The sequence below is a fragment of the Neoarius graeffei genome, chromosome 10, assembly GCF_027579695.1.
Source record: "Neoarius graeffei isolate fNeoGra1 chromosome 10, fNeoGra1.pri, whole genome shotgun sequence".
Lineage (NCBI taxonomy): Eukaryota > Metazoa > Chordata > Actinopteri > Siluriformes > Ariidae > Neoarius > Neoarius graeffei.
Window position 1 is genome coordinate 21733975 of NC_083578.1, and position 26899 is coordinate 21760873.

At 41.2% G+C, this 26899-nt stretch overlaps 2 protein-coding genes across 5 annotated transcripts in view; both read right to left on the reverse strand.

The window, feature by feature from the left end:
- Window positions 1-26899, reverse strand: part of acot7 (acyl-CoA thioesterase 7) — a 305552-nt gene that overhangs the window by 193675 nt on the left and 84978 nt on the right. For all 4 annotated transcript variants that reach the window (XM_060931526.1, XM_060931523.1, XM_060931524.1 and 1 more), the window contains exon 3: window positions 8261-8417. In XM_060931526.1, coding sequence (XP_060787509.1) covers window positions 8261-8417 — 157 coding nt within the window. The remainder of the gene's footprint in view (window positions 1-8260; window positions 8418-26899) is intronic.
- LOC132892464 (general transcription factor II-I repeat domain-containing protein 2A-like) lies at window positions 12124-14470 on the reverse strand. Its single transcript, XM_060930748.1, has 2 exons — window positions 12369-14470; window positions 12124-12241 (listed from the first exon to the last, which is right to left on the reverse strand). Exon 1 carries the CDS (start codon window positions 14308-14310, stop codon window positions 12373-12375), a length of 1938 nt encoding a protein of 645 aa, XP_060786731.1. The 5' UTR covers window positions 14311-14470; the 3' UTR covers window positions 12124-12241; window positions 12369-12372.

Genomic DNA, 26899 nt, shown 5'->3' on the forward strand with positions numbered 1-26899 from the left:
TGGTGGGCTTTTAGACAAGCATCTTCACAGCACTCCCAATTTCTGACTCTTCTAAGACCGTCTATTTTAACTTACAACCAAACGGAGTCTACAACAGTAAAATCATCCTGGAAAATGTACAGACTCGAGGGGATTGCTTAAAATGTTCCTCCTTTAAAAATATACAAATCTTCAATTGTATTATTTCAAGGAATGCATCAAACCTGGATACTTGTGTAGTGCCATTAGACTTCCAAGTCACATTCTTTCAACGTTACGAAATGGTCCAACTCTTTCAGGGGGAATTTTCTTAAAAGCTATGATTCATCCACCTCATAGAAGATTAAGAAATACTCTACAACCCTACATCTGACAAGAAATCAGATCAGATCTAACAGTATTTAACGAAAAGCAAAAATCCTTACAGCAGAAAAACTTCAGAAAGACGTTTGTAAACCCTATACGTTGAACTGAATTGCCTTTATTGTCATTGTAAATGTCTCATCTCATTATCTGTAGCCGCTTTATCCTGTTCTACAGGGTCGCAGGCAAGCTGGAGCCGATCCCAGCTGACTATGGGCAAGAGGCGGGGTACACCCTGGACAAGTCGCCAGGTCATCACAGGGCTGACACATAGACAACCATTCACACTCACAATCACACCTATGGTCAATTTAGAGTCACCAGTTAACCTAACCTGCATGTCTTTGGACTGTGGGGGAAACCAGAGCACCCGGAGAAAACCCACGCGGACACGGGGAGAACATGCAAACTCCACACAGAAAGGCCCTCGCCGGCCACGGGACTCGAACCCGGACCTTCTTGCTGTGAGGTGACAGCGCTAACCACTACACCACCGTGCCGCCCACATTGTAAATGTATACAACCAAATTAAAATTGCCACTCTATGGTGCAAACGTAGAAAAACAGGACACTGAAGACCAAAAAAAATCTGTACAAAAATAAAGTGCAGGTGCTTATTATTTAAAGTGCAAATTGCTTTTTTTGGGGGGGGGGGGGGACAGCACATGTTGGAAGGTTACAGTTCAAAGACGTGTTGGCTGGGGTGGGTGGAGTCCTTGATGTTGGTAGCTCTGCTGAGGTAGCGTGAGGTGGCAATATCCTCCAGACAGGGGAGCGGGCGGCCTACTGACTTCACCACTCTCTGGAGCGCTTTCTTCTCTGCAGCACAGCAGCCTGCATACCACACCATTATTCCATAGGTTAGCAGGCTCTCTATGGTCACCCGGTAAAAGGCCACCAGGAAGGCAGCTTCCTTTCAGTGTTGTGCCTCCGAAGCACTCTGAGTAAGTGCAGTCTTTGGTGCTTTCTTGATGTTTGCAGTGGTGTTGGCCGACCAGGAGAGGTCCTCTGAGATGAGAACAACCAGGAAGTTGAATGTTTGCATCCTTTCCACACTTGCCCCATTGACGCAGAGAGGGGCCAGCTCTGAGTCTATATCTGAGAAGTGTGACTAACCACGTAGCTACCTCCAACCATACTTTGGCTCATTATTTATCAAGCAAGCCACAACACTGCATTGTCGACTACTGGCTGAAAATATAAATCTCATATTCAACAGCTCCTTGTTACATAATCTATTTAACAGGGGTGAGTGAGAGTTTTTTTTAATGACAAAGTATATAAACAAAACAAATGAATAAATAGCTAAATGAGCTGCTTTAAAAACACATGACAGAAACTAAGATTTTTGGTGGTGGTGGTGGTACCTTCTTAAAAACATCATCCAAGGTATTTTGCGAGTAAAAAAGTTCTCTTGTGGCGTTTAGCCCAGGGCGGTTAGCTGTGTGGGAGCGGCTTGTAGAATACAACCCTTGGGGTCTGCCACTGGACTCGTAAAAAGCGACTAAAAGGGATAGGGGTCGTAGGGTTAGTCACCCGCCTCCCTGAAATAATGTCTGACTACAAAAGCAACTACAACCAGTGTTGTAGTTGAGTCACTAAACCTTGAGTCAGAGTCCAGTCTCGAGCCCCCAGTGTTCAAGTCATTAAAAAAAATTTCAAGTCGAGTCCGAGAACAAGACTCCAACCGCACCATTTGACAATGGCTGTTTCAGCGCCATTACCACGAGTTGGCCTAGTGGTTAGCGTGTCTACCTCTCGATCGGGAGATTGCGAGTTCTACTCACAGTAGGGTCATACCAAAGACCATCATAAAAATGGTACCTACTGCTGTCTGGCAAGGCACGCTGCAATACAGATGCGAGTGGGGAGTCAAACTCTCGTGGTTACCAGAGGACTAGCCCCCCCCCACTGTAACCCTAACTATGTAATAGGCGAGAGGCCGAGGGCTACGGAAATGGAGATCAGAGCCGCCCTATGCACCACATGGCATGGGAAGGGACTTTGTTTCAGCGCCATTAACATTACTTTGTTCCTGAACGTGACGTATGAACAGGTGAATGTGCATTCTCTTTGTCAGGGAGTGTGAAGTATTCTATAAGAGATGGTTGGGAGACGGAAGTAAGTGCAGAAGGTGTGTTTATTAATGCAAGTGAAGACAAGTAAACAATCCAGAACGGCAGGCAAAATCGTAAAACAGGCAATAGGTCAAGCGAGGCACAAACAGGCTATCGTAGATTCTGCAGAATCAAAGATGAGAAACAGGAAATCAGGGATCAAGAAACCAAACAAGGAAATAAGGCTTGGTAATGTGTCAGAAACGCAACTCAATACTTCGCAAAGTGCGTTTTCATATAGGTGTGCTGATTGTGCTTTAATCCTGTGCAGGTGCGAGTCGTTTATGGCGCGCTCACGAGTTTTAGGAGTCTGAATGCAGTTAATGCATGAGTCCGAGTCATCAGTGCTCAAGTCCAAGTCAAGTCACGAGTCCTTAAAATTAGGGCACGAGTCTGACTCGAGTACAAGTCTGACTACAACTACCCAAACAAGCTTAAATGGTCCAATGGCAGACGATCCCCAATTTATAACAGGCCTGAGGGAACCCGAAAGGACCTCGGCCTCTGATGCAACCACCAGCTGAAAGACCAACATCGAAACTAATTACAAAGTTCGTTCTATGGGTCCCGGAACATGGTAGACACGAAAGAGGCAGGAAGAGAATGCTATATCCAGAGTACATCGCAAAGCTCTTACATCCAGATTCTGAGGTGTTGCTTACAACATGCAAACTACAGAGAGCAGCACAGGACCATACAGCATGGAGGAAGGTTGTGGAACACTGGGGGAACACGGTCCCCCCATGATTGGCAGACAATGATGAGTGATGAGATGACAGCAGAGGAATACAGTGGTGCTTGAAAGTTTGTGAACCCTTTGTATGTGTATGTGAACCTCTAGGATTAGCAATTAATTTGAAGGTGAAATTCGAGTCAGGTGTTTTCAATCAATGGGATGACAATCCCATTGATTGAAAGTGGGCACCCTGTTTTATTTAAAGAACAGGGATCTATCAAAGTCTGATCTTCACAACACATGTTTGTGGAAGTGTATCATGGCACAAACAAAGGAGATTTCTGAGGACCTCAGAAAAAGCGTTGTTGATGCTCATCAGGCTGGAAAAGGTTACAAAACCATCTCTAAAGAGTTTGGACTCCACCAGTTAGACAGATTGTGTACAAATGGAGGAAATTCAAGACCATTGTTTCCCTCCCCAGGAGTGGTTGACCAACAAAGATCACTCCAAGAGCAAGGCATGTAATAGTCGGCAAGGTCACAAAGGACCCCAGGGTAACTTCTAAGCAACTGAAGGCCTCTCTCACATTGGCTAATGTTAATGTTCATGAGTCAGGAGAACACTGAACAACAATGGTGAGCATGGCAGGGTTGCAAGGAGAAAGCCACTGCTCTCCAAAAAGAACATTGCTGCTCGTCTGCAGTTTGCTAAAGATCACGTGGACAAGTCAGAAGTCTACTGGAAAAAATGTTTTGTGGATGGATGAGACCAAAATAGAACTTTTTGGTTAAAATGAGAAACGTTATGTTTGGAGAAAGGAAGACACTGCATGCCAGCATAAGAACCTTATCCCATCTGTGACACATGGTGGTGGTAATATCATGGTTTGGGCCCGTTTTGCTGCATCTGGGCCAGGACGGCTTGCCATCATCGATGGAACAATGAATTCTGAATTATACCAGCGAATTCTAAAGGAAAATGTCAGGACATCCTGAACTAAATCTCAAGAGAAGGTGGGTCATGCAGCAAGACAACGACCCTAAGCACACAAGTCGTTCTACCAAAGAATTTCTCAATAAATAAATGACCAAGTATAATATTTTTGTCTCATTTGTTTAACTGGGTTCTCTTTATCTACTTTTAGGACTTGTGTGAAGATCTGATGTTTTAGGTCATATTTATGATTTGATGTCTTGCAAAAGTGGCACGTTGGGGGTTCTTCACCTTTTAATAAAAAACTGTGGGTGAGCCTTTTATGTCCAATCCAACACCTGGTCATGTTTATTTTGGAATGGGGATAAAAAGTGTCTTTCATAACAGTTGCATTTTGTTTTCGGGACATTTACCCCTTTTAGTCTGCAAGACAAATTACACAATGCATCACTGTCAATTTCAAACAATGAGTGAGTGTTTGAACCCTGAATTTTGCAAACTGCTGAGTTTGGTGCCACAGAAAGTTATGCAAATAAGTCTCCAGCTGTGGCACTTTTAAAAACATCTGCATAGGGAAGTACTACTATAACGTCCTATCACTAATATGGCATGTGAAACTGTATGCTTTCTACAGCTGATAACACGTTTACAATTTTTAAAATCTCTTAGATGATCCATATTGACAAGTGTACCAAAGTAAAAGCTGGAGGAAAGCATTCTCAACCTGGGGAAACATGTCACACTTCCACTGTTGTGAGAAGCACTCTTGTGTGCTTGTGTTTATAATCCAAAATATATTATCTTGAGTGAAAAGCAGAATCTTTGAAACATTGACATGAATTTCAGAGTTTCTTCGTATTTGGTGCGTCCCCGTTGAGCTTTAAAGGAGAACTGAAGGCAAATTTTTTATCATTAAAATTCTATCCGTCTCATTTTATTAAATATAGGAATGCATTTTTGATAGCTATTTTGTCATTGCTATCGCAAGTTACAGTGGTGCTTGAAAGTTTGTGAACCCTTTAAAATTTTCTATATTTCTGCACAAATATGACCTAAAACGAACTAAATTCAACATGGCTAAAAACCGAACAGGCCGATAAGTATAATATTTAATTGCAATTAGTTGCCAATATGAATCACGATATAAGGTTACTAAAACCGAAAACGTAATTGAATAACACGTTAATTAAAAAATAAAGCAAGTTTAAAAATGACTTCAGTTCCCCTTTAATGACAACGTGCACTCCACCTGTTTGTATAAACCCTGATGGTCCAATGTTAGATCAAACTCATCAAGGTGTCACCTGAATGCGTGTTTCAATGGAAAGGATAAGACGGAAAGAAAATCAGAGCTTTTGTACAAAGGAGTTAATAGAATTATTAGGACTGTTGAAGTTGACGCAAATTCCTTTTCACGCCACTTTTTTTTTTTTAACGTGATTAACACGTGCACGTTCTGTGCCCGTCCCCCGTAGTTTGGGGAATCAGGAAGTGACGTAGCACAAGTGAGCGCTGTAGCGAGTAGCTGGTCAGCGCAAGTCGTGATAAAGTGCACTTATGTCCAGAATCAACTTGTATTGTTGCATTCTGACTGTTTACATAAAATGTGTGTATTTTTATGCTTTTCATGGTCCAGAGGGGAAAAAAGACGTGTTAAGGTCCAGGGGTGTGTGTGTGTGTGTGTGTGTGTTTAAGCGTGTTCTAAGCGCACAGGCTGTACACTGGAGAGAGAGTTAGTTTTATTCTGAGAAATTTGTGAGTTATGTGAAAAGTGTTTGATAAATGTAGTTTCTGTTCATGAACGTTCTGTATATTTACCAGTGAGTTTTTGCATTTTACTGAAAAACATCTTTATGAGCTGTGTGGCTTAAAGTGTTAAAAATTAATCGTAGATTTTTTAAAAAGTGCGATAATTTGTGATTAATCATGGATTATGGATTAATTTAATTATGGATTAAATATTTTAATCAACTGACAGCCCTAATTATAACATTTAATTACATTTAAATGGCAACCTATAAACCATGCCAAGTCCTGAATACTGAATATTTCCTTTCTTTGCTTAAAGGTAGACTGCCTTTCAGATTTTTCAAGCGTAGGTCATAAAAAGAATTTTCCCTGACACCCAATTATGTTTCTTTAGTGGACCAAAAGCGACTGAATTCGAAAATCACAGACTTCCAATTTTATTAGGTTTTTTTTTAATAGAGCAATTAATAAATTTAGGGCCATATGGCCCTAAATTCTCCGCTATTTTTTCCTGCTTCACCATGACCCAGTTGAAGATACTACGCCACGCATCATGTGGTGGGCTTTCCCTGTTCGCGCAAGGCATTGTGGGATACAAATTTGAAACAGGAGAGGAAAATGGAGGACGCGAGTGTGCGAATGAAACGTGAAAGACCGACTACAGTAACGGAAAGCGAGAAGAAAAGACGCTATGTTATATACGAAGGAAAGGAAACGCAGGACCAAACTAATAAATCTCGGCGGTCAGCGAGCACCTCGGTGTGATCAGCTGTTCGTTTAGCGACAGAATGATGGAACTGTCAGTGCACGCTCAAAGGTAAACCTGTAGATGGCAGTAATGCAACACTGTGGATGCCAGCTGCCGTAAAACCCAGAAGACGACGGTGGTAAACCTGCGCATGCGCACACGGACTTCCTCTGTCTGCTTGACTGCGTGAAGCGAGCGATTTCATGCACATTATTTGCTCAGGAATCAACTCAAGTTAAATAACTTCCCAGGCTGATATTTGAATGGCCTGATATTTTGAGAGATATTACAGAAATAAACATACATCACAATGACCACATTTCAGAGGGAACTAAATTTCACCAATTTTATGAAATCGAAAGGCCGTCTAGCTTTAAACTTTTTCAAAAATTCTAAAATTTTCCTTTTTGTTTCCAGTTTTGAATGAGGGGGGAAAAAAAATTCCCAGATTTTCAATGCAGCCTTCTGAACCCCATTGTATGTTTCAAAAAAAAAAAAACCCTGGAAAAACACTATGGCCAAAAGTTTATGAACGACTGTCCATCACACCCACACGTTGAACATCCGTCTTTGCTGTTTAGAATAACCTCTGCTCTTCTGGGAAGGCTCTTCTGAGTCTAACTGTGAGGCAGTGATGTCGGGTGAGGAGGCCTGGGGTGCAGTCAGCGTTCCAGTTCATCCCAAAGGTGTTCAGTAGGGTTGAGGTCAGGGCTCAAGTTTTTCCACTTCAGTCTTGGCAAACCATGTCTTCATGGAGCTTGCTCTATGCACAGGGGCATTGTCATACTGGAACAGGTTTGGAGCTGTTAGTTTCTCTGATACAGCTGTTTGCTTCAAACTTTGTGGCAACAATTTGGGGAAGAACCACATACTCGTGTGATGGTCAGGTGTCTATAAACTTTTGGTAATATAGTGCATCTCAACCACAAAATGCTGAGTTCCAGCATTTTAAATTCTGGTTACACCCATCTCATCTCATCTCATTATCTCTAGCCGCTTTATCCTGTTCTACAGGGTCGCGGGCAAGCTGGATCCTATCCCAGCTGACTACGGGCGAAAGGCAGGGTACACCCTGGACAAGCCGCCAGGTCATCGCAGGGCTGACACAGACAACCATTCACACCTACGGTCAATTTAGAGTCACCAGTTAACCTAACCTGCATGTCTTTGGACTGTGGGGGAAACCGGAGCACCCGGAGGAAACCCACGCGGACATGGGGAGAACATGCAAACTCCGCACAGAAAGGCCCTCGCCGGCCACGGGGCTCGAACCCGGACCTTCTTGCTGTGAGGCGACAGCGCTAACCACTACACCACCGTGCCACCCTCTGGTTACACCCAAAAGTAAAAAAGGAGAAAATTGCATTTAAAGATTCCACTGAAATATGCAATGACACTGACCGTCCTCAGGAACTTCTATTTATTTAATTGCATGTGTAATAAACAAAAAAATAATAACTATGATAATCTTTATACCCACTTATTTATAGCCTGCAGCCATTTTTACAGCTTTGTTTGTTAAACTGGCTCCTTTGTGGTCTTTGCAGAAGGCCTGGGAAAGTTTAATCACATTACTACATGTGTATGTTTTATATAATGGCCTCAAAATATATGCCACGCAGAGACACAGCGACTTCTGAGAAGTTTTCCGAGACCGCCACGCATTTATAAAATCATGCTGAATATCCACTAACCTGTAAGTATGTTTTCAGACATCACGTTGACCTGCACCTCCACAGAGTGTTTGGAGGTGTAGGTGATCTCGGCGCTCACGTGGGCCACCTCGCCAATGAACATGGGGTACAGGAAATCCGTGCGCTCCACGCGTGCCAGGGCGGCAACGCAGCGGTCCTGCAAGACGATTGAAAAGAAGCATGTGAAGCAGCCTCCTGTGACTTTTCAGGTGACTGTTTTCATCCGTTTGGTTACATGACTCGCTCCTTTGTGAGAAATTTGTTAAGCAATTAAATAATCTAACTTTAATGCACAACCCAATGCAATCGACACTGAACACATAGATTTGCCTTATATAGTTGAACATCTGTGCATCTATTAAATTCATCTGAGACCATATCCTTCAAATAGAGTTGATCACAAGGGGCTGATTGATAGAAATCCTTTTTTGAGCCTTCTAAAAGGTTTGAACAGCCAGTCTCAGAAAATGTATGGCCGTCTGCTGCCCTCTAGTGGAACCAGTAAGAATTCATAAATTAAAAACTGATCCAGGTTCCTCCATCAGCTTAATTTGGCTCATGGAAACACTTGAAGCATTTTTCTGAGAAGACTTTTGATTACAAATATTTAAACTCATATTTATAAAGATTTATGCCTGCTCAATATAAACTTCAGTAATACCTCAAATAGACATACAGTGCCAGTCAAAAGTTTGGACACCCCTTCTGTGGAATAGGGCTATTTAGTGCATTTTAATCATTTACGGTTCGATGATCTCAACCACATTAAAAAGGCAAGAAATTGCACTAATTATCTTTTGACAAAGCACACCTGTTAACTTAAAAGCATTCCATTTGACTACCTCATGAAGCTGGTTAAGATAATCCCAATAGTGTGCAAAGCGGCATCAAGGTTAACGCTGGCTACTTTGAAGAATCTAAAATATGAGACATTTTGTTTTTGTTTAACAATTTTTGTTTACCACATATGTTATTTCATAGCTTTGATATCGTCAATATTGTTCAACAGTGCAGGAAATGATCAAAATACAGAAACTCCTATGAACAACTAGGTGCGTGTCCAAACTTTTGACTGGTACTGAATGTGAATCATTTCTTGAGGACTATCAAACATGCTCTGTTCGACAAAAACATGCCGTAAACTGCGCTATTACCAGTAACGGCTGCTACGCAAGTTATAAACTGGTTTGTCAAGATTAGTCACTGTTCCTTGGTGTTGCTGGTCAGCGTGAATGGAAGATTTTGAAATACAGTACACGTATTTCACTGCATAAGGCTTTAAGAAGAATATGCTTTTGAAAAATCAAAACAAAAAGTGGCATTCCATGCATGAAACCAGAAACATTCAGTACCTACAAAGGAACATTTAAAAAAAAAAAAGTTATATTGGTGCTTGTTTGAAAGCTGTTGCTAACTGCAAATAAATACATCCTTATTTCACAAAAACGTAATTAAGCTATTTATTTACATTGAGTAACAGAACAACAATTTCACAAACCAAAAGCACCAAAGTCTACCATCCTTGTGCATTTGATTGTATTATTGTTAATACACATGTACAAGTGAATTTATTTGGTAGGAGGGCCATTCTCAGAAAATGTGATGAGTAATGGTAAAGACATTTTAAAAATTCTTGTATATACTAATTTTCGTTACAATCCCTGTAAATGTATTTAATAGACCAAAAAAAAAAGCATATTTTATGAATTCACAAAGTAAGAGACATCATTGTTATTATGAAAAAATAATGCCCAGTTGTTGTCTTTACCGTTACCCATAATGTCTTTACCATTACTCTATAGAGTAACGGTAAAGACATCTCATGGCATTTTCGTGTCACTGAGTGCAGAAAAAAAAATTATGCAATTATTATCCCATCCTAACTTGCTACTTGGCTAACTAACTTTTTTTCAACATGCAGCATTGTTATCTTTATCATTCGGGGGTAACGGCAAAGACTGTTAATTTCCCCGACATCTCCAAATTTCATATTCACCTGATCAGTATCCTGAATTCCAACATTCATGCACTAGTGATTTTCTTTTTCAAAATGGCTGCTCAGGCGGCACGGTGGTGTAGTGGTTAGCACTGTCGCCTCACAGCAAGAAGGTCCGGGTTCGAGCCCCGTGGCCGGCGAGGGCCTTACTGTGCGGATGTTCTCCCCGTGTCCGCGTGGGTTTCCTCTGGGTGCTCCGGTTTCCCCCACAGTCCAAAGACATGCAGGTTAGGTTAACTGGTGACTCTAAATTGACCGTAGGTGTGAATGTGAGTGTGAATGGTTGTCTGTGTCTATGTGTCAGCCCTGTGATGACCTGGCGACTTGTCCAGGGTGCACCCCGCCTTTCGCCCATAGTCAGCTGGGATAGGCTCCAGCTTGCCTGCGACCCTGTAGAACAGGATAAAGCAGCTACAGATAATGAGATGAGAGGAGATGAAAATGGCTGCTCAATATCCTGGTCCTTCCTCATGTAGCTAAACTGCCCTCTATTGTCAAAGCCCTGAGTTACAGCATGATTTTACCATTTGGGTAACGGTAAAGACATCAAGAAAGTACACATTCTTGTGCATATATTTTAGGCTATACACCAAAAACCGTTGAAGCAAAGATCATGATATTTTCCACGATAAAAAGTGAAGGTATTGAGGTAATATTTCAGAAAGAAAAATGAAAATAAAATTAAAAGCAAAGGAATTACTTTCATTCAAAATTTCACTAATCCTCATTGAGACACATGGCGGTAATGGCATTTTGGTATATTTAGACTAAATAAAATTTTTGAAAATGCAGACAAGTTGTCTCAGTAATTATTTTTTTACACGGGTCAGCCAAGATCAGATGGACCTTATAGGTTCCAAAATAACAAAAAACCCAAGGTTACCCAAAATGGTCAAAACTGTGATATTATGGGCTTGAACATATTGGGGTCCCATACCTAAAATTTCATGTAGCATTCTCTTTCTGTTTTGAAAATATACCTCATTTTATACATGCCCCATTCTGCTAGGTCAGGGGTCGGCAACCCAAAATGTTCAAAGAGCCATTTTGGCCCAAAAAAAGCAAAAACCGTACCTGTCTGGAGCCGCAAAAATAAAAGCCTTATATGACCTTAATATGAAGGCAACATAGACTGTCAGTACATTAGTTATATAAGCATACTATTGAAAGGACTAAGTAGGCTGCAAATACAAAATGAACATTCATGGTTAAATGTTTATTTTCCCTGCAGCGCATCCTGGAGAGAATGATGCATCACGTGACTACGCTGGCGCACGATATTTGGTGCTTGAAGTTTAACTTCCATTACAGTATCAATGCGTTATGTTTTGTTGCACTGATTATAGAAATACAAGACATGCAAATACAGATTTCTGGTGTCACCTCTTTTTATTGTGAGGTCGCGAGAAAAAAAAACACAATGGGGTGTGCGTAATAGGCCTTTCAGACCGCAAATGAAATGTCATCTTCAAACCTCAATAACAATGCAACACTTCTCTTTCACCCTTATCTGGGCAACAGAGTGCAATAACACACAGTCTGCGTTTAAAACGCCGCCTGCAAATATGAAAATAAAATGACTGCCTTTTAAAACGGTAAGTAGGCTATGCAATTTCTGTGCATTATCCCGTTTTCTTTAGTCTTCCGCAAATGCCAAGTTAAGTAGGCTAGCCTAAGTAGTGCAAATGAGTAAAATAAATATAACGATCCTTTTCTATTCTCCCCCCACGTGGCGTCACACACAAATAAAGAGGCTACAATCGCAAACGAGTAAAACAATTAAAATACTTGCTTAAACATACAACACAGCAGAACAGCTGAAATTAACAAAATTAAAACAAGACAGTTAAAGTTCGATTTCTGTGCATTATCCTTTTCTCTTTGGTTCATAAACGCCAAGTAGCAGTCAGTGCGAGGGTCAAACGCCGGAGCCTCCTCTTCTCTTCCCCCTCTTATCTACAGACACGCACAATACATCTTCAGACCTGAGTGATAAAACACAAATATATGGCTACTGATAAATATATAGGCTACTGACAAAATCAGAAATCTGGTCATAAAAACAGCCACTTTGTTAGGCCGACTAAATATGCGACAGGATTGTGTTGTCACCTGTTCAATGTGACTTCTGTTTTCGGACATCATTGGACAGCTTCTCAACATCGGGCATGTAAGATGAAACTTTAATCTTCACGCAGGACTGCAAGCTCTCATCTGTGAGGCGGGTGCGGTATTTGGATTTGATGTAGTTCACGTTTGAGAATATCTGCTCGCACAGATATGTTGATCCAAAGATGGATAATACCCCAAATGCGTATGTCTTCATGTTCCTGTAAGTGTCGGGAAGGGCCTTCCATGTTTCAAACACAAGTTTTTCTGGTGTTGGGAGGCTTTCAATGTCGCTCCATTTGTGATTTTGGGCAGCATGGGCTTTCTGGCGGCTGACGTCTTCAAGCTCTGCTGTCAGACTTTTGAATTTGGCCACCCACAAATCTTTGTCAGCTATATCAGCCATTTCCATTTCGAGGTCAGCTTGATTTACTCCTGGGAATGTATTCAACAAGGAAGGGTCAATTTCCAGGGGTGTGACAGGGAAAGAAAGTGTCATTTTTTCCTTTCGGAACTCACTAAATCTGCTCCCAAATGCAGCTTGCATATCAACGATTGCACCTTGCAAATAATCACCGTTGAGAGTGTGATCCTGATGGGCATCTTTGAACTCTCTCAGGGAGGAGAAGTGAGAGAGCGTGCCTCGCTGTACATCCCTAGCGAATACTGCCAGTTTGCGCTCGAATGACAAAACGGCTTCCAGCATTTGCAGTGCAGTGTTTCCCCTCTCCTGGAGACTTTTATTAAGCGCGTTTAGGTGACGTGTCATGTCAACCATGAAATGCAGTTTTTCCAGCCACTTGGTGTCTTCCAGTTGTGGGTAGCTCAGGTCTTTGCTTTTCATGAATGTTTTAATGTGTTCTAAACAAGCTACAAAGCGACACAAAACGTCACCCCTGGATAGCCAGCGGACTTTGTTGTGTAGCAGGAGATCCGCATATTCGCTGTCAACTTCATCAAGCAATTCACGGAACTGACGGTGGTTTAAAGCTTTTGCAATTATTTTGTTCACAATCTGGATGACAAGGTTCATCACCTCCATACACTCCGGTGGGAATGTTTGTGCACACAGTGCCTCTTGGTGCAAGATGCAATGGAATACGAGCAGATGCCGATCCAATGCTTTTTGTAGTAAAGTCACAAACCCCCTTTGCGACCCTCTCATACTAGGTGCGCCGTCTGTAGCCACTGAAATCAGGTGGTTAGTGTTTATTCCGTTATTATTTAAACACTGCAGCACAGCCTCGCAGATGTCCTCACCCCGTGTTTGGCCTTTCAGTGGCATCAATCCTATCATTTCCTCTTGCGGCCCATCAGAATTCACGTACCTGCATAACACAGCTGTCTGCTCGATATCGGTCACGTCACACGACTCATCACAGGCAATTGAGTACGCTGGAGCGGAATTGATGTCCTTGATTTGCTGATCGGTGATGTTGTTTGCCATTTTATTGGCCCTGTCCTTCACCGTCTTTGCGGAGAGAGGCATGTCTTTAATTTTCTGGATGATCTCGGTTTTGTTTTTGAAGTCCGAAAATAGGTGCTCTGATATTTTAACCAATGACTCCTTCATGTACTCACCATCGGTGAATGGTTTTCCGCGCCTTATTATCTCCCGGGCCGCAACAAAACTTGCAGCGGTGGTAGAGTTTGGAGATGTAATCCACTTCTTGAAACTGTTTTTTCGACCTTCAAATTTCTCCACAAGCATCGCAATGGCTCCTTTTCTCTCCGTTCCAACTGGGTGATCGGCAGCAAATTTAGCATGCTTAAGCTGGAAATGTCGCTCCAAATTGCTCTTCTTGTTATTTGACAACTTCTCGTTGCAAATCAAACACGCAGGCAATCCTTCAGCATTGGCAATGAAAGCAAACGCGTCTGTCCATTCTTCTTTAAATCCCCTGTTCTCATCAGCTATCTTTCTTTTTTTGCCTTTAGAATCCATTGCCCATCACACACAACAGTGCATCTCTGACAACAGTGTAGCACAGTGTCGCAGGCTATGACGCAATTCTGCTATTTGGCGCCATTCTGAAATTCGGTATTTTAAATACATTATACACCTACATTACATACATTTTTACAGCATAAGAATTTTACTGTCATGTTCCTCTCTAAAATACCATATTAAAACAACAACAAAAAAAATCATTCTTTTTCTATTTTCACAAATTTTTGAAAAAGCGCCAGAGAGCCACTAGGGGGGTGCTAAAGAGCCGCATGCGGCTCTGGAGCCGCGGGTTGCCGACCCCTGTGCTAGGTTGTTGACGTTACGGACACTACATTAAAAGATATAACGGGATAGATCCACTTAAAACACCTCAAAAGCAAATGTTGATGGGGCAACGAACTGTTATGCCATAAAGTGCTCTGTCGAATGTTACAATTGAGTATAGTTACATATATTTGCTGGGTCTTCTAGTTATGTGACACGTTATCAGGGACCCCGATATTAGACAGAGAAACACAAAATTTCACAACACTTTATTAAAGCTCCAATTATTGGGCTCACAAAACATTTTATGCATAGTATCGGCTTATTATACTAGTTCCTTAATTAATTGACGGTTGTCCTTTCCATCAAAGATTACATAGCTTATATACTTGTTGAACAATGTTACACATAACGTTACGGACACTACACCCGTTACGGACACTACATATTGCAAATATATCTATTAATATAACAACTAAAGACGTATGAATATGTAACTAGAGCCCTACATGAGGCCAACAGGACCAATGCATGTCATAATCACCAAAAATGGTAAAAAATTCTGCAGCATTCTGTTACAGCAAGACCATTACGGACACTACAGAAAACAACGGAAATGACACGCAAAAACTTTGGCATGTGAATTTTGCAAACATATGCCCCCAGCAACAAGGTTTTTGTATCAAATCATATCACATACTACATAAAATGTCTGTATTTAATTTAAAGTGTTTATTAAAACGCATTAAATAAGATTTCTCAGGCCATTTTCAACTTTGCAGTGACAAAGAAAACAAATTAGGTTCAACACCCCCCATTGACAAAACTACTGTGAAAGATTTCATTTTTATTGGAATTCCGTGATTCAGCTGTCAATTTGTTCCTCAAAAATCTGCTGATTTACTAAAACAGTTAGTGTTTGACAAATTACGCTACGTTCACACTGCAAGGCTTAATGCTCAATTCCGATTTTTTTGTGAAATCCGATTTTTTTGTGAGGTCGTTCACATTAACAAATATATGCGACTTGTATGTGATCCTCAGCATGAACGAAAAGCGACCTAAAAGTGTTCCGCATGCGCATTGCAGGATACGACGACGTCACACGCAGTGAGCATGGCCAGTGTTTACGGAAGTAAAACCGCCCGGTTGCGGTATGACCCATTCAATCTAGCTTGAATAGCTGCATCCCCCCAAATGGAAATCAGCTCCCTAACCTCTGCGTCCTTCCATTGAGAAGATTCAGAACCTTCACAGCCCGAAGCGTCCCTCGCATTGATGTCATGTGCAGGGGCGCAGATACGTTTTTTGAACTGGGGGGGACAAAAAACTGGGGGGGACAAAGCTGCCAGCAAACCAACCCCAACCCCGATATGCCTGTCAAACTTGTTGTGGGTTACCATAGCAACCAAGCTCGAGCTCGCAACCTGTGCAGTCTGCGCAGCTCAACCAACCGAATATCAGTCTTTGTTTTATGTGAATTGTTGCAACTATGTATACACTGCTGTGCACCTCAATAAACCGAATGGTAATTAGTCTTTTGATTTTTCCGTGAGGTTTGCCTTATGCAAAGAAAGACAGCATAGACGTTTTTTCCTCCCTATAAGTGGGGGGGACCGAACGAGGTGAATTTAAATCTGGGTGGGACAAGTCCCACCCTCTATCTGCGCCCGTGATTATGCGCCATGTTGTTGTAACTTTTTTTGAAAGACCCGCCGCCTACTTCAGCGCAGAATAGTGACGTTTGTGGCTTGTTGATGACGTGTAAGTCGGATGAATGCGACCTGGCGGTTCAGACTGAAGTCGCATATGAAAAGAGCGGATAGGAATCGGAATTAGGACCACATATCCAAACGGCCTGGGTCGGATTTGAAAAAATCGGATCTGTGTCGTTCATATTGTCAATAAAAGATCGGATACAGGTCACATATGGGCGAAAAGATCGGATTTGAGTCACTTCAGCCTGCAGTGTGAACGTAGCCTATTGCCAAGTTTAAGCAGCAATGATGCATTCTGGGGTATTAAATCAAATGAACATGCATTACATGGTGAAAATGTGCAATATGAAGAGTTTGTCTGATAAAAAAAACAAACATGGATTCAGTGGCGGTAAATTATGATCTGGCTTTGAAACGTCATACATTGGTAATGATAGTCTACCATTACAACATATGAAATAGTTTAATAAACATAAATAGAAGGCTGTTACATAGTGTTACATGATCTCAAACAAGTAGGTACATCTGATTGTGGCTGACCCGACTGCTCTGTTAAACGCTTTCTTCAAATAAATGTATAATAGAGGGCCAGGATTAATGGTTTTAGAGGAGGGAAAAAAAAACCTTCATGTTTAAAACTGAATGTCACATTTTCTGAGAATGGCCCAGTCTGGTACATCACTTAGTGTGATGTGGCCGCTTTGACAGCTGCTCTGAATTGTTTCCTGTCTATTGCCAGATGAGTTGCCTCCCCTGCAAGTATGTTCAACCACTCTTATGTCCTGATACCATCATCGCCTAGGTCTATCCCACCTCTTGGTGGCTTTCATCCTACCCTCAAGGATAGCGCACACTATGTTTGAGTGTCTCTTATGTCCAAAGTACTTCATCTTTTGTGTCTTCGCAAAATTCACTAACCGATATTTCTAATGCTTCTAATACCAATGCGTTCGTTCTTTTAGCTGTCCAAGGGATTTTGAGTATCTTTCTGCAGCATTTCAGCTCAAAAGGCATTGATTTTCTTCTCCACGTTTCACATGCAAAGGTCGCAGGAGGAAAAATACAGGTTCTGAGGCGGTCTCGTTTTTACAATTCTTCCAGACGTGCTTCATTAACCCCGCCGACAGTAGTCGGAGGGGTTATTATTTTCACCTGCGTCAGTCTGTGTGTGTGTGTGTGTGTGTGTGTATCTGTCTGTCTGTGTGTCTGCAAGATATCTCAAGAACCAATGGATCGATTTGGACCAAATTTTGTACGTGTTGCCAATCACCCAGGAAGGAAACCATTAAATTTTGGAGGTCAAAGGTCAAAGGTCAAGGTCATGGCAGAACTTCGAAATTTTCGCCCAATGTATTTTAATAGGGAAAAGGCGGGGTTTGCACTCGTTAGAGTGTCCCTGTCTAGTTTTGTTTAATTTTGCTGTTGCTTGAGCAAACCTTTTCCTCACTTCCTTGCTAGTATCTCCATTAGCTGTTATTAGGGTTCCTAATTATTGGTACAATTAGACCTTCTCCAATCCTGATTTTATTTGGAAAATAGTTATTTTATAAGGATTGTCCATTTTGTATTCTGAATAGGAAACGCCGTTACTTGTATTCTGTTTCAGTCCAACCCTGTTTAAGAAAACATTCGGTCACAGAGTATTTTAGGTGACTAACATTTTAAATGTGTTTAAAGAAAGAAAGAGAGAGAGGATACACATCCAGCCAAATATTTCTCCCTGTATGCCAGTATCGGGAGAAAAACAAGTTATTCAGGTCACTGATGAATGACGCTCACGATCCAACATGTTTAAAAGTCATCAAGGAATAAACGATGTTAGCAGTTTTTACACAGAAGTTGCGTAGGAGAATAATCGCTAACAGGATGGTGTCGAACATCTTGAACCTCAAAACCACAAACCGTTTAACCAACAATGACTAACAGACTGAATTCTTGTGGAGTTTGATCATGGAATAGAATTTCCCCAACACACTTCAGTACTGAATTACACCAGTAGGATCGGTTTCAAGTTTTATCATTATTGTAAAGGAAGTAAGATTGTGGCAGAAGTATTAAATTAAATTATTTAGTGTGATTAAACTTGTAGCCTCTTCCGAACTGTAAAAGAGAAGGTTTTCATTTTCAGCAATTGCTTTCTAACTTTACTCCCTAAAGCTAAACTCACTGAATAGTTTGATGAGGTTTGATGAGGGAAATCATATGCGATGGCCTTCACGGTCACCAGATCTCAACCACATGAAGACCTAATGGAGATTTTGGAGTGTTCAGAGTGCTCCATCAAGCCAATAACGGAGGGATTATATTTTTGAAGAAAGGGCGTTCTTCTCCCAGTACATCTACTGTCAGATCTAAGCCAAGACTCATTGAAGGTGTTGGGTTTTGTTTTTTGTTTTTTTCCTTTAACTTGTCCCTGTCTGTAAAGATGCAAATGCATTACATGCACTGGGTGTAAGGCATGAACGAACAGATACCATTAAGGGTCTGGACATCTGATTGTAAGGTTATGGGTTTGAATCCCGAGCAGTACCACCAAGTTGACACTGTTGGGCCCTTGAGCAAGGCCTTTAACCATCATCTCAACTCGATTGTCTTTTTGAATGAGATCTACCAACCAAAGGAATGTAAATTAGGGTCTAAAATTATCCTGAGACAAAATCAAGGCCTGTTAATCTTTATTAAAAATTCAGAAAAACTAGATAGTTGCGACATTAAAGTGCATATTCTGGACCAATTTCTTTTTTTTTATATGAAAGTATGTCCCTTTACACACTCATCCAGAAGGGTAATTCTACACAAGGTCATCTGTCTACAGCAGAAAAAAAAAACGCATCTGGAAAAATCCCAAAGGAGTCTGGAGCCAGATTTGTGACGTTATCTGCGGAAGTGCGAGCAGGCTGTGCGAGCTTTGTGCAGTTTCAGTGCACAGCCTGTGTAGACCAAGCGCTCCCATTTCTCTCTCATTGTCCGGTCTTTTGGAAAACGATGAGTACTAATCCCATCAAGATTGGTGTTGCTACACCCTCCTACGATACATCTGTTAACCATTTTAATAATTACGCGATAACGTTGAAGAAATTTGCAGAAAACCACCAGGTCGTTTTCTCATAAACAAACCAGCGCTGACGTAGGATTCAGAAGGAGGCGTTCCACAGATGTCATGAAAATCAATGTTTCCCAGGAAATCCAAATGCCAAGTTTTTTCAGAGGCGGACCAATTCGCCTCAAATGGCTTGATTTCAACTGAATTTTTCTGGTATTGCGCAAGGTAAAAAAATTGCAGAGAATGCAGAATGTGACCGATATTTGACCAAAGTTTAATATAAAATAAGAGAATTACATTGATCTTGCTCCTGAATTTACCCATGATATGCACTTTAACATGTCTCATCTCATTATCTCTAGCTGCTTTATCCTGTTCTACAGGGTCGCAGGCAAGCTGGAGCCTATCCCAGCTGACTACGGGCGAAAGGCGGGGTACACCCTGGACAAGTCGCCAGGTCATCACAGGGCTGACACATAGACACAGACAACCATTCACACTCACATTCACACCTACGGTCAATTTAGAGTCACCAGTTAACCTAACCTGCATGTCTTTGGACTGTGGGGGAAACCGGAGCACCCGGAGGAAACCCACGCAGACACGGGGCTCGAACCCGGACCTTCTTGCTGTGAGGCGACAGCGCTAACCACTACACCACCGTGCCGCCCCACTTTAACATGTTTTAGAGACAAAAGACAAAGACAAACGCACACACCCTTTTACCGGAATTTTAGGAATTATTTTAGGAAATGTTAAGCAGTGTTTTCCCCAGAAAAAAATTAAAGCCCTAAATTCTGGCATGATAAAACACTAAAACACAGACAATTGAGTGCCAACGGCACGAAGTGAAACTAGGGGGGTGCGGGGGCATGCCCCCCCCGGAAAAGCTTTTGAAAATAGATGCTCTCCGGTGCATTTTCAGGGTCTCCGAGAGGTTTTAGATCCATGATTATAGGATAGAGTTTAACAGTGCTTCAATGATTTCTGACCTAAAGAGTATTAATGTATACACATTTGAAATTTCACCTTAAAGTTCAACATGCAAGTTAAACTGTTTTGTTATAGATTACTGAGGTATACGATAGATTTGAAAATCTACGGGGATCCCTTGCACTTAATTATCTATGATCGAAGTAGTGCTGTAACAAAAATGTGCATGAAAATATGAACAGCGGTTTGCTCCAGCTTATGCAATCCAATGAAGAGAATCGATCATGACCTCCTGTTGATCACAAAGGGATCTGAACCTAAGAACTGCCACCTTAAAATAAGTTGCTGTATTACTATAACTGTAATGATTTAGAAGGTTTCTGATGCAATTACCATAATATATGTATAACTAAGATGCACTGAAAAGAAAAGTAAGGCAACTGCATATTATAAAGTTTAAATTTTGGCACTTTATTAAATGGACTAGATTCAGATTAAAACATATTTAAAGGAAAAGAAAACTTAATTCATACATTTAAGTTTGCAGAAAGATTATGTATTTATAAAAACATTTCATGAAGAGAATTTGTTAATAAGTGTCAAATGTAGCATAATTGTGAATAATAACGATAAGCATATTTGGCAGTGTGATGTCACTGTGAGCCTTTAACAGAATAATCCGGAGCCGCCTTTTGTTAAATGGATCCCAGTGACCTCACACTGCCAAAAATGCTTATGATTCTCATCTCATTTTCTCTAGCCGCTTTATCCTTCTACAGGGTCGCAGGCAAGCTGGAGCCTATCCCAGCTGACTACGAGCGAAAGGCGGGGTACACCCTGGACAAGTCGCCAGGTCATCGCAGGGCTGACACATAGACACAGACAACCATTCACACTCACATTCACACCTACGCTCAATTTAGAGTCACCAGTTAACCTAACCTGCATGTCTTTGGACTGTGGGGGAAACCGGAGCACCCGGAGGAAACCCACGCGGACAACATGCAAACTCCACACAGAAAGGCCCTCGCCAGCCCCGGGGCTCGAACCCAGGACCTTCTTGCTGTGAGGCGACAGCGCTAACCACTACACCACCGTGCCGCCTGCTTATGATTATTATTTGAAATTATGCTATATTTGACACATTTGGACAACTTCACTTCGTGAGAGTGTTTATAAGTACATAATCTTTCTGCAAACCCAAACTAATGAATTAAGTTTTCTACTCCTTTAAAGCAGATTAATTCTCCTTGGCTTTTGCTTGGCCCAATGTTGGCCAACCCTCTCATAGTCCATCTCGCGGTCATCCATGCTGATGTGGATCAGATTGTCCAGCGAGTCTTCTCCTAGCTTATTAAAATCACTCGGCTTTGTCCGTCTGGTGCAAGACAACATCGGCAGCCGATGAGATCGCTTATAATGAATCGGAAACTTCCGGGATGTTTGACGGTTTCTTTCGATATTTTTATTGGACGGTTTGAACACGTGATCTTGACGTAGCCAACAGATTTGTAAACAGTTTGTTTACATCATACCACGCGGACATATTACTTTGACAGAATCAACACAAACATTGGGAAAAAAGGCCGCTTGTTTAACACAAATATCAATCAATATGTAAATGGATCTGTTATTTGCTCTCCTATGTATCTAGTTACTTGTGGGTAAGAAATTTTAACGTATCGGTATAAATCTAAGCGTATCGGATTTTAACTAAAGCGACTAAGCGTATCGGCCGGCAGAGCAAGCGTATCGGGCCTGATACGCTAAAATGCTTTGGAGAAAATCATGTTAAGCCTTTGTTGGTCACATGTACACTGGAGCACAGTGAAATTCTTATTCAACATTTAACCCCTCTGGGGATGTCTCTCTCACACACACACACACACACGGGCAGCTGAGGGTTAGGTGCTTTACTCAAGGGCACTTCAGCCATGTAGAGGGAGAGAACGTGCTGTTCATTCACTCCAGGTTTCCTCTGGGTGCTCTGGTTTCCTCCCACAGTCCAAAGACATGCAGATTAGGTAAAATACCCAGTCACTGGGGCTGCACAAGCCAGTGCGTACTTGGCGCCCGTCCCAAACCCGGATAAATTGGGGAGGATTGCATCAGGAAAATCATTATAGGCAACCCCTAACAGTAGCAGCTGAAAGAAGATTCACTCCACAGTTTCTGCTGGTCCAGGGAATCGATTCAGTGACCTCTTGGTCCCAAAGCTGCTTCTCTAACCTTTAGGCCATGGCTTCTCCATATATGGGGCATGTAACTATGCTCAGAATTAACCAATCACATTCATACAGTGCTCAGCGTAAATGAGTGCACCCCCTTTGAAAAGTAACATTTTAAACAATATTCTCAATGAACACAAACAATTTCCAAAATGTTGACAAGACAAAGTTTAATATAACATCTGTTTAACTTATAACGGGAAAGTAAGGTTAATAATATAACTTAGATTACACATTTTTCAGTTTTACTCAAATTAGGGTGGTGCAAAAATGAGTGCACCCCACAACAAAAACTACTACATCTAGTACTTTGTATGGCCTCCATGATTTTTAATGACAGCACCAAGTCTTCTAGGCATGGAATGAACAAGTTGGCGACATTTTGCAACATCAATCTTTTTCCATTCTTCAAGAACGACCTCTTTTAGTGACTGGATGCTGGATGGAGAGTGATGCTCAACTTGTCTCTTCAGAATTCCCCATAGGTGTTCGATTGGGTTCAGATCAGGAGACATACTTGGCCACTGAATCACTTTCACCCTGTTCTTCTTCAGAAATCCAACAGTGGCCTTAGATGTGTGTTTAGTCATGTTGGAAAAGTGCACGACGACCAAGGGCACGGAGTGATGGTAGCATCTTCTCTTTCAGTATAGATAGTTTTCACTGACGTCACGGCATTCCGGGGAACGCCCCCCAGCCGCCATCTTGCGGGGCAAACAAAACGGACCATCGCCACTACCGGCTACGTTATCTCGGACGAATTTATTAAGTTATATAGTCAGTTTTCTAAAATAAAGATCAATGTCGGCAAAATCAAGCAAACGGAAGTATATAGATACATTGGACGACATCTCACGACAACAGTATGCAGCCAAACTGGCCTTCATTGGGGGAAATGACCCCTACGAAGTGGACAAAGAAGCATTTTCAAGTGACTATGCAGGGCTGCCATCCATATCGTACCCTGATCTTGTGAACTATTTCGTGAATACTAAAAGTGCCTACACACTTGACGACCTCAAAGCATACAAGTCGCTGGAGTCATACAATTATTTTGTCTGTGGCTGGGTCCGTGAAGTCCACCATATAAAAACAAGTGAGAGCCGTGTCCTAATTACAGCCAAGGTATGTAAACATTGGAATTTTAGAGCTCTCAACACTGTGTGTATAATATCGAGTTGATTTAAGACAAATTTTACATCCATTAGTGGTATTACAGTACCATGTCAGTATAAACTTAGAAACGTGACAAACGAGCGATATTAAGTGTACATTACAATGTAAACGTACACTCAGCGGTTCCAGTTAGGCATTCTCTAGAGATTGTTTACACGATGTTTTGGTTTCCAAAAACAAACTTAAACACAATTGATTGTTTATTTAAACAACTTACCACTTAGAAAATGATCGGAGCAGACTTTGCTGTGTCTGGAAGGCTGAAAATCCTTGCGGTTAATTCTCGCAAGCCATAGATTTTTCCTTTGTATGCTGAGTTTCTTTGTCTGCTCGCCTTCGTGCTCCCGTACAGTGGGAATTACATAAAAGCTCCGCTTGACTTCATCATTTGACCTATTACGACAGCCGTGAATACAACAGGTGTGCACCATTGCTAGCTTTAAATAGTAATAATGTAACTATAAATGTAAATAATATATAAATAAATGTAACTCGCGCGTTACAATGTGTGCTAAGTGACCCGTACGGTAAGCTTGCCCCGCAAGATGGCCGCCACCAGGGAATCCCCGACTCTGTGACGTCATGTGAAAACTATCTATAGAGCAATACATCTGTGAATTCATGATGCCATCAGTGAAATGCAGCTCCCCGACACCAGCAGCACTCATGCAGCCCCACATAAGGACACTGCCGCCACCACCATGTTTCACTGTAGGCACTGTTAGGTTTATATAAGTATTATTCTTGACCAGAAGGCAGTAATTTATTAAAATGGTGACAAAATTAAGGATTAACTTAAGGTTCAGTTAAAAATGACCTTCTGTCTCGGCTGGACATTGTTTGGGGACATTTTGTTTATGAAATGTGTATTTTTGATCCGAGATGTGTCTGAACGACGCCAAGGTCTGTTTTGATGTCAGATTGACCCACACACACTTTAATGTTGGATGTAATGGTAGCCTTATAGCTGAACAAAGAGTTAAGACTTTATATTTTAGAGCTTTTTAAGATCCTTTATTATTTTGGACTATTGCATATGCTATGGCAGTGATTTTAAACTGTTCCTGTGTAGCCTGACCTTCGTCCAGTGGAGAAGAACACTTCTTTGTTAGACCAAACATAGTCTTTGTTTAAAACATTGTCGTAAAAACATCTCGCGTGCTTTGACATGCGTAAATGAAATTGCTGAATTGCTGAAATATTATTTTGCTTATGATTGAAGGTTTCATTCACACACACACATACATATGGAATTAAGATGTGATTTGCTGACCTAGCACACAGACACAGATATCAAAATGATGTCACTCACTCACACCCTCCCATAGACACACACACACACACACACACACACACACACACACCCCTCTCTGAGGTCACATACGAACACACACACACACACATTTGACAGACACAATAGCCGTTTGGAGAGATTATGATTTGTTATAAAAGGTGTTTGTAATCTTTCATCTTTGGCGAGAATACTGTGAATAAACAGTAGTTAAACCGATCTCTGGTTCTCTGTTTTTTTGCGGTGTTCCGTCCCAGAATTCTGCAGGTGGTACGAGGGCGGGGGTCCCGAGAAATAAGTTGACCGATTGACCTTCTAACTGGGTTGAACCTAACAGGCACCATGCATTTTTCTTTGTATTCCTCACCTTTACGACGCCATACAGTTTTGAAGCCATCAGTTCCAAAAACTGTATGGCGTCCCCAGTTTATCCGGGTTTGGGACGGGCGCCAAGTATGCACTGGCTTGTGCAGCCCCAGTGACTGGGTATTTTACCTAATCTGCATGTCTTTGGACTGTGGGAGGAAACCAGAGCACCCAGAGGAAACCTGGAGTGAATGAACAGCAGGGTCATTCCGTGCCAACTCACCTAAGGGTCCCCACATCACCGTCTCAGATTTTGCTCAAAAAATTCTATAATCAAGAATCATATGTTTGTACCACACATGCAAAATATTAGCTCCCAATTCATTGTAGTTTTGGAACTACAGGCCTTTGAAATTTTGATGTCAAAATACCACATGACGAAATGGCTCTTTCCCCAACTTCAGAGACCCATAACTTTTTATTGCAGCTATCTAGACAGTTGTGTTTGCAGATTCTTACTGAATGATACCCACTCTTTTCAAATCTGTTGCCACAAAGCCTCTGAAGGACATACGTTTTGCATAATGGGAAGCCAAAAATGACGTTTTGGCCAAAATCACTTAAAATTCATTAAAACTCTAGGGGGCATAGTAGAAATATGAAGCTAGTTAGATTTTTTTCCTCACTACATAGTAATTGTAGGGTTGTTATCTGTTCACAGAAACATATTTTGCCATGAAATTTCAATTCCTGAATTTAAAAAAAAAATTTTAACATCTTACGTCCTTTCCGAGGGGGCTAAAATAGGGCATTTTTGCCATCTTATTTGGTCATGTGGCTAGGGGTTTAGGATCTTCTAATTTTTTGTGAAGATGCTCTCATGTAAGATGTAACTACTCCCTGATTTTTTTTAACAAACGCCCCTTGCTTCATATTTTAATAATTTGTTTTGTACATGGACAGTTTCATCATTTTTCACTTTTTTCCACATTCAGAACTCTGTAACTCTAAATTGGAAGATTCCTACTAGCAGCTATTTCAGATTTACATACACTGACACACAAATTTTCATATTTTAGTAGTAGTATGCCCAAGAAATTCATATTTTTCTTTCTATTGGGACCTAAAAACAGCTATTTGGCCAAAAATGACAAAAACGCTGGGCAGCTTTTAATAAACAAGGGAATAATGAAGGGGTGTTTTGCACACAAATTAAGGCTTATAAGAACCTAATCTAGGCATACACATTTCCTGAACAACTTTTACTGTATTGTATAGTATTTTTTGCAATTAGAAAATTTTAGGTATAATTGCAATTTTTGTTGAATATCCTTGGAAAATATAGAAAAATAACAACAAAATTCTGGAGTAGTATTTTTAATATACTTCAAGGTTGTGTAAGCACAAAACATTTAGCAATGAGGTTTTATTTACATATTAACACATTCAATGATCCATGATCATGATGTTGAAAAACATCACAAGATTTGTACATAATTTAAAGTCAAATATGGGCATCCGTGATAATGGGTAATTCATTCACAGGCAGTACAGTTTCATGTGATGTGCTAAGACACTCATAAACTGTCATCTAGTAGTACATAAGTTAAAACTTAAGTCTTTC

What these genes read in the sequence shown, in the direction of transcription:
- LOC132892464 (XM_060930748.1), bottom strand. Translation starts at nt 14,310, where the DNA reads ATGGATTCTAAAGGCAAAAAAAGAAAGATAGCTGATGAGAACAGGGGA.